This window comes from Puntigrus tetrazona, chromosome 12 (genome assembly GCF_018831695.1).
Source record: "Puntigrus tetrazona isolate hp1 chromosome 12, ASM1883169v1, whole genome shotgun sequence".
Taxonomy (NCBI): Eukaryota; Metazoa; Chordata; class Actinopteri; order Cypriniformes; family Cyprinidae; genus Puntigrus; species Puntigrus tetrazona.
In genome coordinates, this window is record NC_056710.1 from 16,820,586 (window position 1) to 16,838,825 (window position 18,240).

Genomic DNA, 18,240 nt, shown 5'->3' on the forward strand with positions numbered 1-18,240 from the left:
TGTTACTTGGTGCTCAAAAGCATTTATTTATATATATATATATATATATATATATATATATATATATATATATATATATATATATATATATATATATATATATATTTTATTTATTTATTTATTTATTTTTATAAATTATATATATATATATATTTTTTTTTTTCATATTAACATTTAATTGTAATTAATTATATTCATTCACAATAATGTATGATTATGTTTATACACAAACACAATAAGATATAATATAATACAATAATATAACTTTTATAACCTCATTCCTTTGAAAAATCAATGAATTTAAACACCGAGAATTATGTTTATTCTTTACCGGACTTTACCAGACTTATCCTGAGGTGGTAAGCAATGACTTGCGGGTAAACTTCCGTCATCACCGTCTGTATGGGCCTACTCAGAACCTGTTAAGTTCACTTCACAGGGCGCTGTAAGCCAAATGGACGTACCCATATTCTAACAGGTGGTGCTGTGACTCTGAGTTTAACCTTGCAGAGTTTTGTGATGGATAAAATCCAGCCACGAGCAGCATATATTCAGGGTGACTTCCTCTCTATCTTTCACTATCCCGTTCCTTCTTTCTCTAATGAATATAATTAACCTTTAAAGAGCTGTGAGCTTGTGCAGCAGGTTGAGAGAGTCAGTAGGGGCCGGGGCTTCAGACATTGATTGATTGATGTTCCAGCCAACAGAGCGCAATGTCAGGTCCCTTTAATTAGCCTTCCGTTAACGGAGAAGAGAAAAGAGCGAGAAAGCACGGGAGCAAAAAGTAGCAGATGAAGTTCAAACGCCTCTGACTGAGCCGGCTGACAAACAGACACACGTCTGTGCTGATGTTGCCTTGGAAACCCATCGCTGTTGGATGAAGCGACGGTCTGCCTCACCGTGACTTTAACCTATTCGCAGACGCCATTCAGCAAACTTCTCAAAGACGTCAAAGAAAAAGTTCCACGAAAAGAACCTCAGCATTGACGGTTTGGTTCAATAGCTTGAACTCCTGCCCACAGAATTTTATTTATGCTCACAAACATGCTTATACTACTCCATGCGGACTTAAATAATTAAAGAGACTATCACCGGCCAGCATTTCTATAGGTCTTGAGATTTTTGACTGCCTTCATTGAATTAAATACATTTACTTTAGGGAATCAATGATGTTGTAAGACCCCTGTAGAGGTTGGAGAACCACACATCAATAGGGAATACTGAAAGGGCTTAACTGTATTGAACATAACTAAAGCTCAAATTATTTATCTGAACAGTCTTATCATGGTCCAATTTATTAGTGCGCATAATATAGTATTTATTAGTAATGCTGTTAAGTTGTTATTTAACTACATTACCCATGATTTTGCAAACTAAACAGCTGATGAATGAATGCTATAACGGCTTGCTATGTCTAACCTTCCTATGCTCTCAGCCTATTTAAAAATATCATATACGCGCATATTCGACAAAAAGCATAAAGTATATTGCTATTCTATATAGTTTCATATTTAGAGAGAGCGAGCTGGCACTGTAAGGCTCTATTATAATTCTGTATCCCGCTTGGTATGGCAATTCAAATTCTATCCAAATTGAGCTGTTGAATTTTAAAACCCATTCTCAATACAGTTCTGAATGGTGCACACCCCTGGCATGAACTGCATACTTATGAACACATTCAACAATGTCTGTAAGGTCAGACTGCAACAGTTCCATTGGGAGGATACTGGAAACCAGATTATGGATGCACTCATGCATACACAGATATAACACCAGGCGCACACACACACACACACACACGCCCGAATGCTGGTTGGAAGTCTCGTATTTCAGGTGCAGAAGGGAATCCATTAGCATTGTCTGGACGGAAAGCTCTTCTCAGCAAGTGTGTTGATATCGGGTCACAGATATCCAGAAGGCGTCACAACAGACCGCGCTAATGTTTACAATGAATAAAGAAAACAACAGAACGCTTCTTCTGCTCCAGCGCCGTCTTTGACATCGCGTGGTTTCAGGCAAGAAGAATGAAAGGAAGAAAGCGAGTCTTTTTGTACAGGCCTACGCTGCAGGTGATTCAATTTGCTGGGAGCGAAACGCAACATCAGCTCAGCCTGCAGGCGCTGTTACGGGAAGCACTGATAACATCTGCTGCCTATAGAATAATCAGTGCATATAGTTGATGAATGGCACAGCCTTTCAGTAACCAAACAACAGCGGTACTTGCTGTTATGGTGACACTAATGGCGAGGATGTTGAAATAAGAAAAGGAGGTTTGCTTATATAAGAGAGTGTTTATGGGCGCACTTGTGAAGCAATGTTTATTTCAGTATTGGAGAACTGTATTCTGTTTATTTGAATAGGAGTCAATGACATTAACACACAACTGATTTAAAACAAAAAAAAATCTTGAAATGATCGATACTTCTGAAATAATAAAGTGTGGGTATTTACATTCAAATGTAACATCTAGGGGTCTTATAGTGATATTTTTGCAAGGGAAGTAACAAAAAATCCCTTATTGAATGGCTGAAAGAATACATGGATGAGTAAATGATGTAAGAATTTTTGTTTTGGGGGACCTATATCAAATCTAACTGTTTATTATGTCAAACAGACTGTTCATTTAGAAATAAAAACATATTCATTCATATTCATTCATTCATTCATTCATTCATTCATCAGAGATGTAGATGAGCTTGTTTCTTCATCAGAACAGGTTTGGGGAATTTTCATTACATCTTGCTCATCGTTGGATCCTCTGGAGATAATGGGTGCCGTCAGAATGAGAGTTGAAGCAACTGATAAAAACATTGATAATCCAGACAAGAATCCAGTTTATCAGTTAACATTGAAAACAGCTGCATGTTTGAAAGAAGCAAATGGTTTTATTTGCTGCTTGGAATCTTATTCTGACGGCACCCATTCAACGCAAACGATCCATTGGTGGGAAAATGATGTGATACAAAATTTCTGATGAACAAGCTTAGAAGAAGAAGATACAAACTGTATCTTGGATACTCGGAGGGCGAGTAAAATTTCAGGACATTTCATAATATATAACATGAGACTGGCTTTTGCTGTTCACAGTTTTAAATTAATAATTATGAGTTTCAAATTTCCATGTACCATGTATTTGCAGAACCGAGAGAAAAAAAAATACAGAACTGTGATAAAAAAACAAATTGTCCGAATTTTTGGCACTTTTTTTTTGCTTATCTTTTTCCTCAGCAGACACTATTTTTCCAAAATATCTTCTAAAATGTGTAAATATTGTTGGCGTGTATCACTATGTGTAGATAAGAGGGTAAATGGTGTGAAAAACCAAAACATGTATGGCATAGCAGTTATTTTATAGGATCTTTCACTGAATTTCTGTGAGAACGCTCAGTAGGAGCTCGTCACTGCCATCCTCCAGACAAGGCAAATTACTGCACTGAACTCTAGTTAATTCGTGCAGATCCGGCGTGAAATTGTCCCTGTTAATGTGAAAATATGGTCTGAGAGTCAGCCACGAGAGAAACTTGTTTACTGAGATTTCAGGAAAAAAAACTGAAACCGGAGAGTGCAAACTGGAGAAAAGAACCAAATGATAAAAGAATGAAAAGTAGCGAGGGTGGCCTTAAAACATATTTGCAGGACATTCATCTGAAATGCTAAATTGCTCTTTTATGCTTTGTCTTTCTCTTAAAACAGTATTTTTATGATCCAAGGCCTTCAGAAACATTAGAAAAAATTAGATTTACTCCTCTGTGCATATCAAAACCGGCTGTCCTTTTATTAATATTCAAAAAGGTGGTACTGAAGAGGCAAAAGCATTAGTCAAAAACATCCTGTACTTTTTATGTTTTTGCATTTATTTGCTCAGAAAATACAGTAAAAATTTGACTAATATGAAAGAGTAATAGCTTTCTATATTAAATGTTTTTTAGTAATGGCAAGTCAATTTGCCAATATTCAGTGTATCATTCTTCATAAATTACCGTAATACGATAAATCTTCTTTTTTTTTTTTTTAAGTAACATTTCTAATTAATAATGTTGAAAGCTGTCCTACTTTTTTTGTCAGGGTTCCTTGATGAATAGAAATTAAAACATTTATGGAGTGATTTATTTAAGCATTTATTACATTTATTTAAGTATTTGCAGCAACATTTTGCCCATCTGAATGCATACTTGATGAATAAAAGCATTGCTAAAAAAAAAAAAATCTTACTAACTACAAACTGTACACATTTTTAAGTACACCAATTTACTTTTTAATTACAATTTTAAGACAAAAGCAATTCTCCTTTCACTGGCCGACAAAACATACAGGCCGTTTTACCTCAAACTTTCAAGTCAGACTGCTTAAAAAGAACACCGTATTTTAATGAAACTCAATCTATGATAGACTTAAGTGCTTTTCATTTAAAGATGGAACAGTCAAAATGAAAATCGAAAAATTATACGATCACATTTAAAATCCGCATTTCATCCGCTCGCTAGTCTTAAACAGGCCCAGAATGCACGCCTGAGCCGATCGGATGCTCAGAAAGGCTGATGTCATTAGCGCCACAGCAGCAGAGTCAGCTGAGCTGGCATTAGAGAACAACACTACTGCCAGACAACAATTGATTGAGCTCATTTGGGAAAGTCTCCTTTGCGTACAAGAGAAGCACACACACACTTATGTGTCAGGGGGGCTGGAAAAGAAAAGGTCATTGTGAGAGCCGGGATGTTTTTAAATGACGATTCATCACTCTCTCTATTTGCATAGAGGAGCATCCATGGCCAAATTACCATTCAGCTTTGCTGACCTTGCCACTTTCGCATGCCTTCGTGTGTCACAGCGAAGGACGCCAGTGACACTGGAGACGTCCCATGCAAACACAAGTCTGTACAAAAATCCGAAAACTGAGTTTCAGTTGCTTTTTTTTATTTTATAGTAGCAAGTCTTGGTCTTGATCAATGATACTGGCCTTTGTTTATCTCCTTGACCTCTAGATGTGTCTGATTGCATAACATGGTGTCCTAACTAAGCATAAGAAGAAGAGACACTGCATTTTGTGTACAACCAAAAGATAAAATAATATCAAATATCAAATAAAAATAATTAATTATTTTATATAATACTATAATAATTATATAATAATACATATAAATAAAAATACAGTTTTCTGATCATGAACTACTTTAAGGGTACAAACACACATAGCCAGAAATCAGAGGTGGTTCAGTTAGGATAGATTTAGAGATTAAACTATGTTTATACTTAATTTTAATAATAATTTTAAGTCTTTATAAAAAAAAAAAAAAAAACTTTATGCTGTATATGTTGCGTGCTATTTATTTATTTTCTTTATTATCTAAAATTAATATAAAAGCAATTCTGTTCAGTAATTTAGTCAAATCATAGAGTGAAATTAATTGGAAAATTGTTGAATACATTTTTTCATTTGGATGTTGACCTTTTAATTTCCTTACATGAATAAAAAAAAAAATGTTTCAATAGTTAGATTTTTCACAACTCTCTGTCTCAAAGCGCTTGTTATTAAATAGTTTGACAACAAATAGATTACGATTTGCACACAGGGCAAAAACTGTCTAAAATGAAAATGATTCACTCTTATGTCATTCCAAATCTGTATGGCTTATGTGGAACACGAAAGACAATATTTCGAACAATGCTGAACAATCCAAACAATATTGCATAAACAGAAAAACAGAAGTAAAAGTTATATAGGTTTGGAAAGACATCCGAATCCCCTTAACCTGAATATGCATTTCTATAGTGGTTATAAGAAAGAGCTCAACTGTAACTGTATTTTAGCGATGATAATGTAAACACGAGAAGAGATGGAGTAGATGATGAGCCTCAGAAAAGCCCAGTGACCAGCACGCCATCTGTACCCCGTCCGGTCCCTCGCTCTAATCAGCCAGTTTTATCTTTTTAATTAAAACTCCATTCACCACAGCTCCAGAGTTTACATTATATTCTGAGGGTAGTTAATTAAAAAAAAGTCCAAACTGGATGACCTGAGCACATTTGATGGCAGATACAATCGTCTTTAAAAGTGAATTCCTGCTTTTCAACAGCGAATAATTATTCCTTTGAATCTTTGCCTCACAAAATAAAGACGGAACAATTTATGTGTCATCGCATTCCTGCTGTTCTAATCGCAAGTAATAATATAAGAATTATAACCTAATAAAACTAATATTTTGTCATATCGGTTACTTCCATTGCTAGGGAGAGAGCTTCTTGCTTTTTTTTTACGAGATGGAGAAATATAGCTTCGAATAAAAAAGTGCCAGCTCAGTGCTGTACTTAAAGGGAAAGCTCACCTAAAAGAAGAAAAATACGCTATCGTTTATTCATCATCATGTCATTCCAAACCTACAGTATAGTCTATATAAGTCAGTGGGGTCCAAAAAAAAAGCACTGAACTTTTATTGTATGGAAAAAAGACATTTTTGTAAATATCACACTGATATAGACATACACATTTGGATTGACATGAGGCTCAGTTAACACTTTAAATAAACTAAAAATTGAATCCTATTTTCTTTCATTTGTATTCTTAACAAGAATCCGTTGGTACGATTCGACTTTGTCTGGGTTATTTAAATGTTTTTATCAATAATTAATATTATTCTGCACGTACGAAGGGTGGGAAAGAAAGCAAAACACACCCAAAGCTAACTCTGAAGTTACACTCAGAACTTTTAGTAAAAAAAAAACAAAACAAAATCAATATCAAAAATAAGTAAATAAACAACAGCAAAAACATAATATATGTGTATGTGTAGTCAGTATGAAATTCTGAACATTTTGTTCAGTTCTTTGGGATTTCTGTTGCTTACTCGAAAAGATTACAGAACGTTAAAGAAGACTACACTTTGAAACCTTAAAATAAGTAACATGATAATCATGTAATATTTATTTTGGCGCACAAAACCTGTTTTCTATGTAGGCCTATGCTGTTTTCAATTATTTATATGTTTCAGTATCTATCCAAAAATTAAAAAATGTGTGTTTTACACCTATAAATGTTACATTCGTATACGCAATAAAAAAAGTCTAGCTAAACCGAATGCACATTTCTATCAGTGTAAAGCTCATGGGTTTTTTGATAACGACTGTTTCTGATGCATCGCATGTTAGAAAACAATACGTATTTACACAAAAATAATCCCTGCTGGAGCAAAGTTTTAACGTATGCATGGAAAAACGCTGACCTGTACTCCAGCGAGAACCGTGTGATCTCTGTGTCGTTGTGGATCCATTTAAACTCCAAAGGCCAGCTCCCCTCGGCCATACAGGTCAGAACCAACCGGTTCCTCTCCAGGTGCAACTGACTCGGGACAGGCTCCGTTTTAAAGTATGGAGGAACATCATCTGCAGGAAGGCACAGACAAAGAAGGAGAATGTAAGAGAGTGGGAATTGCTTCTGAGGGTAAACACTGTTTGACCTGCAGCAGGTGAACATGACCGACTATTGCTCACAGACACTGGCTGTATTGTGCCCTCAGCCTGCTGCTGGTATTTGCACCCAGAACTTTAAACATGGCCTGTTGTCGTGTGTGAAGTTCAATTAAGCAAAAACAGACTGAATATGAATATACACAAACTCAAAAAAAAAAATGGCTGCTAGAAAATAGAAATAAAAAACACAATAAGTGAATTAAAATAATTAAGTATGATTAACAAAATATTTAAAATTAGAATTAAAATGTAAATAAATGTATATATATATATATATATATATATATATATATATATATATATATATATATATATAAATTTAATACAGTTTAATTAAAATATTTTGGGTGGACTTTTCTTTATTAATTCAAGACATGTCTGTACGTGTAAGTGAATTTCAATTTCATAATACACAGCACAGTCACGTCTGATCATTAGAAATGGGTCCATGCACTCTATCACATCTAAAAGTATTCATTCCTCTAATGGAAAGATGCTGGGAGCAGATGGAGCTGATACTCCATTCCTATAGGAGCCGGAATATCAGGAGAGCTACTCCAACAGATAGCCTGGTTACTTTTAACACGCAGAGCCAGTGACTACAATTTCGATTCTGATCCTAATCATCGGTGTAAATATAGACCAAATTAATTGAAAGGTTGGATAATACAATTATAAGATTGAATGATAATCAAGCATTAAAATTAAACTGTCAGAATGATCTATTAGGCAGACAGTTTGCGGTATGTCCCTGGTTTCACTAAAATCTAGTTTTTAGCTCCTCCATTGAGAACAAAAGAGAAGTGAATGCAGATTTTTTTTTCATATTTCCATTATGTCCTTCACTGTTGAGTAAATATGTAAAAATGGTACAGATGAATGGATAGACAGACAGACAGACAGGCACAGACAGACAGACAGACAGACAGACAGACAGACAGACAGACAGATAGATAGATAGATAGATAGATAGATAGATAGATAGATAGATAGATAGATAGATAGATAGATAGATAGATAGATGACTAAAGAACACAATACTGTATTACTGACCAGCAAAACATATCTGCAAGAAGCTTAAACAGTGCAACTTTTTACTTAAATTGGAAGTACAATTGAATTAAGCATCACAGCTGGGTAAAAAAATAGAAACTATCAAATGAATTTCTTAATCACGTTTGTCTTTAAGAATCACGATTTGTGCATTGCTAGAATTTCATTAGCGATGCAGTAACTCGTGTCTTCCCCTCAGTGCTGAATCTAAAAGTTAGCAAAAGCAAATCGTATTTACCTCAGTTTGCTGTCCTACAAAAATAGAATTACTGAACAACGAACATTTCCAATTAATGCCAATGTTTCTCTTGAACCATTACCCTGGTAAACAAGACGTGCGTTAGTGCTGCATGTAGCTCGATTCATGAACAAATGACTCTTATGAACTGATTCTTTAGTTTATGAAAACTTTCAACGCAACTACTGAACCACAAACAAATGACTCTTTTGAACTAGAATCTAGAATCAACCTAGAGTTAAATTAAGATAAAATACGATTTTGAGGAAGAATCATTAAAAACGACTCATAGAGTTACAGGCTCTTTTGATCATTAAAATCAATGAATCATTAAAACAGTTATTACAGTTACAGTAAATTTTTAATTTGTCTGGCATATCCTTAAATTAAATCAGTCATTAGTCATTAAAAGTCATTAAATGTCACTTTTGATAAAAACTAGTGGTTACTAAATCAAAAATCAATAATGGATGGCATGTATATCTAACATAGAAATCATATAATCTAAATCTGATCAGGAGATGTAATTTGATACACAGCCCAACTAAATATTATATTGAATATATGACAACTCTTCATGTATAGCTACAACGTCGTTATGATGAGGGCAAATGCCCTTTTAACTCTGAAGCTTATACATTTACTGAAACAGTTTCAAAAAGCATCATAAACTTCAGTTTAAAACAGTCATATAATAGACCCAAGTACAGACAGATTAGTCATATTAGCCCCAAAAGAACACACAGATTCGCCTAAAAAGTAGGCATCTGCCATCTGTGCATTTTGAGACATGCCAACTATTTCACACGTGCTATGATTCAGGGTGCATTAATCCTAATCTCGCATACTATTTGGTATGGATAGTATGCAAATTAGGATCCAACCTCTGTAAAGAGCTCAGAAGACACAGAAGCCAGTTAGAAGAAGAGACAGGCCAGACGAGGAAGAGGAGGGGTATTAATGTAATGCACGGTTTGGGATATTCGCAAAGTTTCATGAAAACGAGGTGGAAGGATTCGCGCGCGAGAGATTTGATTAGACGGGTGAGGCTAATTGTTCCCAGGCGTTTCGAACTCCACTTTTATCTCAGATAGAGAGATAAAGATGCAGACAGCGAGAAAGAGAGGGAGAGAAAGACCGAGAACGAGTGATACAGTTAAAACAGGCAGAAGACATTGATCATCGATGAGTATCAAGGCTCGTGTTTCTCCCTCTCATTAGAGAACAAATGATCTGGTCGACTAAAAGCCTTAATGATCCGTCAATGGAGCTAACAAACACCCTGATGGGCCTCCGAGGGGACGAGAGGAGCGGAGATACAACAGTAAGATCACAGAGTCTCTATTACTGATGCAGTAAATGGCAGAAAAGAGGGGATAATACCCTTCGGTAACCTTACATGAGCAGACCAGTAACAAGTGCTCTGGGACCAAATTGTGTAAATTGTACAGGGGCTTATGGGACGCATATCTTAATTGACAGATATGAAAGAGACAGTGCAGAAAGAGGCCTTTGGAAAAAAAAAAAAAAAAAAAAAAAAAAAAAAAGCAGTCAGATTACCACTGCAAGCCTTCAGAGAAAAACTACCCTAATGGGCGACGGCGTTATGTAGACGGTGAAAAGCTGTAAATTCTAGAGATAGTTTTAAAAAAAGCCTGTCGAAGAGGTTCAAGACGCTCTCAGAATACACACTGCAATTATGGGCTCTTTGCTTCTCCCGTGCTTGTTATCGTGAGTGTGCAGGAGAACGAAAGGGGTCAGACGGGGTTTCCCGGAGGGCTGCGGTAGTTGTTTTGGCGACAGGTTGTCGAGGAGCCAAAAGGGGTCTGGTGGCTGGTGTCACAAAAGGCCCGACACAAGCGCTACACGGAGAATTACACTTCTTAACTCATTAACGAGTATCTCACGCACACACAAGCGCGTACACGCTGCCCAGGGGTTAACATCCATAATTAAACACAAGCTATGTGGTTTCTATTAAAAGTACGGGCACCTTTGCTCCTCTCTCTCGCTTTCTCTCATAATGAGCGATTATGTGTCGGACTCATTAAAGAGAATCGAGGTGTGATGTGCTTACAAACACACGGACACAAAACAAATACAGAAATGTAAAAATTATTATGCAATAAAGCAGGTAGAGTAACTGTGTTTAAATAATCACAAGACTGAGGATGAGTCTTGATCATTTCTTCATTTTGTGGTAGATATGATCAGCTAATAAACATTTGCACTTTTGTTTTATCTCTGCATGTACAACTTATATATGTGTGTGTGTGTGTGTGTGTGTGTGTGTGTGTGTGTGTGTGTGTGTATATATCTCAAAAGTGTACATAAAACTAGTGCTGTCAAATGATTAATTTTAAATATATACATGCAATAAATACACACTGTATACACATATTATATCAACAAAAACTTATTTTGTACAAGATTAATGGCGATTAATCGTTTGACAGCTCTAATAAAAAACATTTACAATGTTACATATTGTTTCTGTTTCATATAAATGCTTCTTTTTTTAACTTTCTATTCATTCATCTCAACAGCTTGCAATTGTTTATTGCACGCCATATCAGCATATAAGAATGCTTCCTAAAAGATCATGTGGCACTAAAGACCGGGATTATAATTCAGCTTTGCCCTCGCAAAAATACATTACTTTTTAAAATATATTTTTCATTGTAATTTTATTTCACAACTTTACAGTTTTTATTGCTTTTTTTATCAAATATGTGCAGCCATGGTGACAATGAAACTTTAGGAAAAACGTTACAAAAGTTTACCACCTCAAATTTTTGCACTCATCAAACAAACTTGGGTTCCAAAAGCTCTCAGAGCTCTATTCTAAACAAAAACAAACAAAAAAAAGAAATATGGCATTCATATGTAAATATCTTGCTCCCAGCGTCTCACTGGAATATCAATTTAATCCCAACATGGCCTATATAAGGGTGCATCCCAAAAACCAGCCTCATGATTTCCACAACACTACTGCAGCCAGATCTAAAGAAAGGAGAAGAGAATCCCTCAGTGTCTTCCTTGCTGCAAATATATATATGTATGTATGTATGTATATGTATATTTCATATAGTCTGTGGAGCCTGAGGCCTGAGGCAAATTGTGCAGGCACACACACACACACACACACACACACACACAAAAGGAATGCAAGGTGCATGGAGTCATATGGACATGCAAACAAATGCTGTACACATAAAGCACGTATCTAGTGGGTAAAATATAAGATTTAACTGAACAAAAGTGAACAATACAAGACTGTATTTTTACAGACTCCATCTCTGAACCACTTCCACATCTTTAACCAGCATGTCATCTGGGCAGAGTCATTGCTGAACCGCTGTTTGTCTTTATTTAGCCTGTGTGCGTGTGGCGCCATGACAGTCTCTAACCTCTTCCCAGAGAGACATTCAGTACAAGGCCAACATTCACGCACGTACACCTAGAGAAAAGTTTCATTGCTCAGGGGTTGCTCTTTCATTGGACAGACAACTTAATGGAGCCCTTTATTATTTAAGCATCTCAGATGTTTCTGCCAAAATTCTGTAGGATAAATAAAACAGAGACAACCAGTATAAAGTATACAGCTACAAATTTAATGTGGACATTTGTTACTGAAGTCTTACTGCAAATACTGTATTTTTGATCCTAGGTTTTACTATGTTGGAAAATTTGAGAAAATTAGTGATCTATCTATCTATCTAGTAAAACTTAAATTTATGCTTATACTTATAAATCAAAACAAGATACTTATTCTGACCTGTATGCATTAAATTATCTAAAAGAATAAGTGAGCAGACAACATTTTTTTCATATGAAATTAGTAATTGGCAAAATTTTAAAATGTAAAAATGACCAGCAAGTAGCGTTTGGGTTAAAAACAAACAGCCTTTTTAATATGTCATTAAAAAAATTGTCTTTTTTTATATGGCTATTTTCTGCAAATAAAGCTGAAAGTGTCATATTTATTTTGTGCAGAGAAACATTTTTAATTAAACAGGATACTTCAACATTATTCAAAACAACAATAGCAACTATCCAAAGCTGCATTAAACTTAGTGTTACACATTTTTGGGTATATTAGTGTGTAATCTATATTGTGTGTGTGTGTGTGTGTGTGTGTGTGTGTGTGTGTATATATATATATATATATATATATATATATATATATATATATATATATATATATATATATATATATATACTGAGCCTGCACCTTAGCTGTTCGCTCTTCAACGTATAACATCTAAAAGTATGAAAGTATAAAGTACATGTCAAATGAGAGAGGATTTTCTAGGAAATGCAGATGAGTAAGCAATTATCCACACAAAATAGTTCCTTGAAATAAAAAAAAGATGGAGCATAACAAAATGAAGTATGAACAGAATGCAGTTTTGCATTTCCTTAGAAAACAGGTTCTATCACAACAGTGAGACATGACAGCTGCCTTCTGACGTTCACGCAGACAAATAACTTAAAAAAAGCTACAGAAAGAATGCATGTTAGACAGAATTCATAACTAAACACTTTCTGCGCCGAGTTGATGTATGATACCGAGATCTAAAAATTACCAGAACACCTGCACTGTATTCGTGCAGCATAAACAGACACAGTCTCACTCTCTCTAACTCTGAGAAATCTGTACTTCATCCAGGTCTTTGGAGAAAGTCTGTGAGGTTTCAGTCAAAACAACTGAACCTTGTAATAGATTGTCATGAAAAAGTCTGGGATCGAACTAGGTAACGTCTTGAAAATAAATTACAGTCCAGATGGCTTGATTGAACTTTTCCAGACGCACACACTCTTGCTCTCTCTCTCTAGAAAAAGACAGACTTCACAAAGGCTGATAACACAGTGACTCAGTCTGTCTGTCTGCGTGTGTGTGTGTGTGGGCGAACTGCTTTAATTTCCCCACAGTAGCTGGAATAAAATCTCTCCAGTGGACTGGCTGCACTAAGCAAATTATGGCATTATGATTATGGAAAGCAAATCTAATCCCACAATACGGCAGACGGTATGGCGGTGGCATCTTCAAGAGAGTGTCGTCAGGGAAAAAAAGCGGTTCCATCGCAGACGGAACAGGAAATATGTCTCTATAAAGCCTGCAGAAACGTATTACAGTAAGGAAGAATACGCTCGCTATTGGCTTATATCACAAACACACCTGAAGTCAGAAAACACAGCTGAAGATAGTTTATTACAGCCGACTGTTTCGGTGACGCAGGTGCAATAACACTGCATTATTTCAACCCAGCAGGTGAGATGCTGAGGTGTTTCACTTTGTTTTCTTAATTTAGTTTTGCATTTGTCTGATATTTAAAGGAAAGCTATTCGAATCAACTTTTTAAATTGAGTTGCCTTCATTTGCAGCTAAAAGATGAAACACCAGAAAGCTGGCAAACAGGCTACATATTATTAAAGATGAAGGATACCATTTTTTTAATTTTTTAGACCTCGGCCTGACCACTCTCCACCTCTGCAGTTTAAGCGTACATGTTCACAGGTACAGAGAGAGCGGAGCTTTATTGGCAGTTTCTAATTCATTCTCTGTGGGAGCTGTGAGTGCCACGTGGGTTTTACGTAAGAGTCAAAACAATGTGACAAGAGTCAAAAATGTCATTCTGTTACAGAAATTAAACTTTAAACATTGCAGGGGGAAAAAAGTTGAAAAAAAAAAGTCCAGCTAATTTCAATTTATGAATTATGTATTATATTATAGCATAAAAAACCTGAATAATTACTAAATCAATTATAAATAAAATTACAATATGAATAAAAATCGTATATAAAAAAAAATACTCAAAATAAAATCCAAACAAAAAATATGTTAAAAAAATGTAAAATAAAAATACTTTTTTTATATATGCACACACACAAAATACATAAAAGTCCTCCATCACGTCTCCATCCTTAGAACACGAACGCCCATCTTCGGGTATTTGGAAGTAAAGTTTGCATTGTGCATACATATGATGATTTTATTGAGTGCATACTGAAAGCAATCACGCACTACAAACTCGCTGTGCATCATTTTGAACGATATTGATCAGTTTTCTTCCACACTTTTGGACACGTACCCTCAAGATAAAGCAGACTCAGGATGTTTTCAGAGGTTGAGTTCAGTGTGCGAGTTCACGTCTCAGCTAGATCTTTAATCTGAAGAACTTCTCAACTTGCCACTATTAGACAAAATAGCAGAAACAATCACTCAGGTATAATTGTCCTAATTGCGGCAGCTGCGGAGAGTGGCAGCGTGAGAGGAGCATCATGGGAACTACGGCAGCACGGTGGAGATGAATGCAGGATGCTATTATCCAAGCCCTCTTGGCTTTCTTCTATTTTTATTTAAGAGCAGATGCAAATGATTAGAGTTATAACTACGAGAGTACTTCTAACTGAATTATTTATATTCTATAATTTTATCTACTAATTCTACTATTTATAGTATTTGGACGGGGCAAACAATTTCAGTTTCTATTCCTTTCTTTCATTACAATTCCCTTTAATGGAACTGATTTTACAACATGCTTGTGAGGCTCTGCGTGTTTTTAAGGGGATTGTGGGAATAATTTAGTGCTCTTCAATGCCCTGATCTGGACTAGTGTGTCTTTAAGAGTGAATTAAGTCTATGCACTCAGAAACTATCGTCACAGTTGAAGGTCAAGGCTATTTTTCACTTTGTCACTGCCATAGGTCAAGAGTCTACTTCACACCATGCACAGACAACCACCTTTCCACCCACACCGTTTCATCTTTACTACGGACAAAGACTTTTTCTAGCCTTCTATAGCAACAGTGCTAGCACATTTGGCAGCTAAAGCTAGAGGATTGCTTGTGCTTGGGTCAAAGGTTTGACTTCTGATTTAAAAGAGGTTGCACACGAGGATACAGCGTACGTACTCTTTCTTCATCCTTTGCCTTGCTTCGTACAACAGAAGCTTATTTCTTATAGAAGAATCTTATCTCACAAGTCAGATGTTTTAATCGTGACTTTTCTCAGAAACCAGAACAATGATTGCAAGTTACGGATTGCAAGTTTTCTTCTCGCAATTCTGGCTTTTTTCACCGCATTAATTCTAAGTTTGTCCTGTGCAATTAATAACTCGCAACTGCGATATACAAACTCACAAGTCTGAGAAAAAAATAGCCTTTTTTAATCTCACAATTAATGCCTCGCAACTGCAAGATATAAACTCTAAGTAAGAAAAGTACAAAATGTCAGTATCTGGAAATTGTGACCGTTTTTCCTCAGAATTCCAAGTTTGCATTTCGCTATTCTTGTTTTTTGTCCCCTCAGAATTTCAAATCTGACGTTTTTTTTGGTTTACATTTTGCAGTTCTGCCTTTTTTTCCCTCAGAAATCCATGTGTAAAATACACCTTACAATTCTGATTAAAAAGAAATGACGACAACCTTTTTATAAATATATTCTGTGATGGAAACAAGCTTTGTCAACATACATCTCGCAGCACGCAAAGGTCTTTTCTTTCAATATAGTCCTTAAGATATATATTATTTGCTTGCTAAATTCATATATTTAATATAGTGTTGCTATTAGCATACAGCTGTTTTGTGGTGTTGGGTTTGTGAAGGCCGGAGGGTTCTGATGGGTGTTTTTGGAAGAGGAATAGTAAGGACTTTGGGCAGCCAGGCCAGACTAATCCTTAATTCACCCTTAATGAGCTTCTAATGAAGAAACCATTTCCCATTACACCGCGTGTGGTTTGTGTACAGAACAGAAAGCACAAGGGCTAAGAGAAACGATTGCCTGCTGATTTTGGCTCATATTAGAACAGTTATTGACCGACAGTAAGACAACATTACAGTTCACTGATGAAGCCAACAGGAATTTCCCACTGCCAGTGTGAATCCAGACCAGACACTGCGCAATCCAAGCCAACATGGCCTCTACATGCACACCCCTGTCTAGTCTGACTATATAGCCTCAGGTATCAGCCTCTCTAACAGAGTGGAGATCAGTCAGAGTTCACAATCACGCTTGGCCCTCACCTGCGCTTTATTCTAACATATGCCAGCTCCTTGCCCAATAGCCCAACAGCTGCCAACACACTTACAGAGTCAATGGGCCTTACAGCATCTATCAGATAGTGAGTAATAGGCAGGACTCAATGCAGACCTGTTGCATCCCTAATGCAGAAAAGCATTTTTTATTGTCAAACAACTTGCATCTGGTTTGTTTGCATTAATTAAAACATAATTCATTTAAACTGCACAGATTTACAAACTGCTCTCTGCATAAAAATAAAATACAATTCTGAACATTTTTTTAAATTATTTTATGAAATATAAAAACTATCTATAATTTACAATTTGCAAATTTACAATCCATTCTCTAAAATGAAAGATTCTATTACTAGAATCGGACATGTTTCATCTGTATATAGGTTTTATGCTCTCATTGTTTCATAAATAAATAATAAATACATTTTATTAGCAGCATCTATCATTAAGAGGTAACATCACTTATGTTTATAGATATATAAAATAATTTTATTAAAAATTTTTTTAAATAAATATATATATATATATATATATATATATATATATATATATATATATATATATATATTTTTTTTTTTTTTTTTTTGTATCTCTTTTGTTTATTTTTAATATTTTTTATATATATATTTTTAATTTTATTTAAACACACATACACACACACACACATATACATATATATATATATATGTGAAAGTGCATGGACTTGTATCTAGGTGTATCTGTATTTCCGAACATACACTCCCTCTCTTTCTTTCTGTGTCCAGGCCCAACTGCTCTCCCAAAGAGGCCAATTTTACTGACACCTCCATTAACTGGCCTGTCCATCTTCTCCTCTGTCCCGCCCCTTTAAGTTACTCTCTCCACCTGAGTGACGATGTCATTACCGGACGGCATGCTGAGCGACAGCTCTCTCAGCCAGTCAGTCCATCAGTGTGCGAGTGATTGACAGTTCCAATGACCCCATCATTCTATTTCACACTTCCATAAATGTGTGATCTCCTCCCACTCAAAATGCCACGGACGGCGGAGAACTTTCTAGGCTTGTCAGTAGAATTAGACATCTTCATTTTCCCCAGAGAACTTTGCAAATGAAGTACAGTTGTGATGAAAGAGTGTGAGAGGAACGAGTGCTGTCGTATGTTTGTGCCTTGTCTGCTGCCCCCTGTAGGACAGGCCGAAAAGAACTTGGACAAGAAAATGTCTTAAAAATTTAGAAGGATATTTAGAATATAAGTTTAAATTAAAATATAATTTGTATTCAAATCTGTACCTCAGCATCCACATAGATAATTAACATTTTAATAATACAAAATTTTGTGATTTATTTTTATTATTGTTGTATGCTAAGTTAACTAAAATGAAATAAGAAATGTTGCCTTGGCAAATATCTGAAATAAAAATCATAAAACATAAAAATGTATCTTTAATTATTTTATTTGATAATG

The 18,240-nt window shown here is 35.5% G+C and overlaps 1 protein-coding gene across 1 annotated transcript in view; it reads right to left on the reverse strand.

The window, feature by feature from the left end:
* The window catches only part of sdk2b (sidekick cell adhesion molecule 2b), a 314,896-nt gene that overhangs the window by 135,238 nt on the left and 161,418 nt on the right, over positions 1-18,240 (reverse strand). Inside the window, 1 exon segment of the mRNA XM_043254231.1 lies at positions 7,218-7,377. Coding sequence (XP_043110166.1) covers positions 7,218-7,377 — 160 coding nt within the window.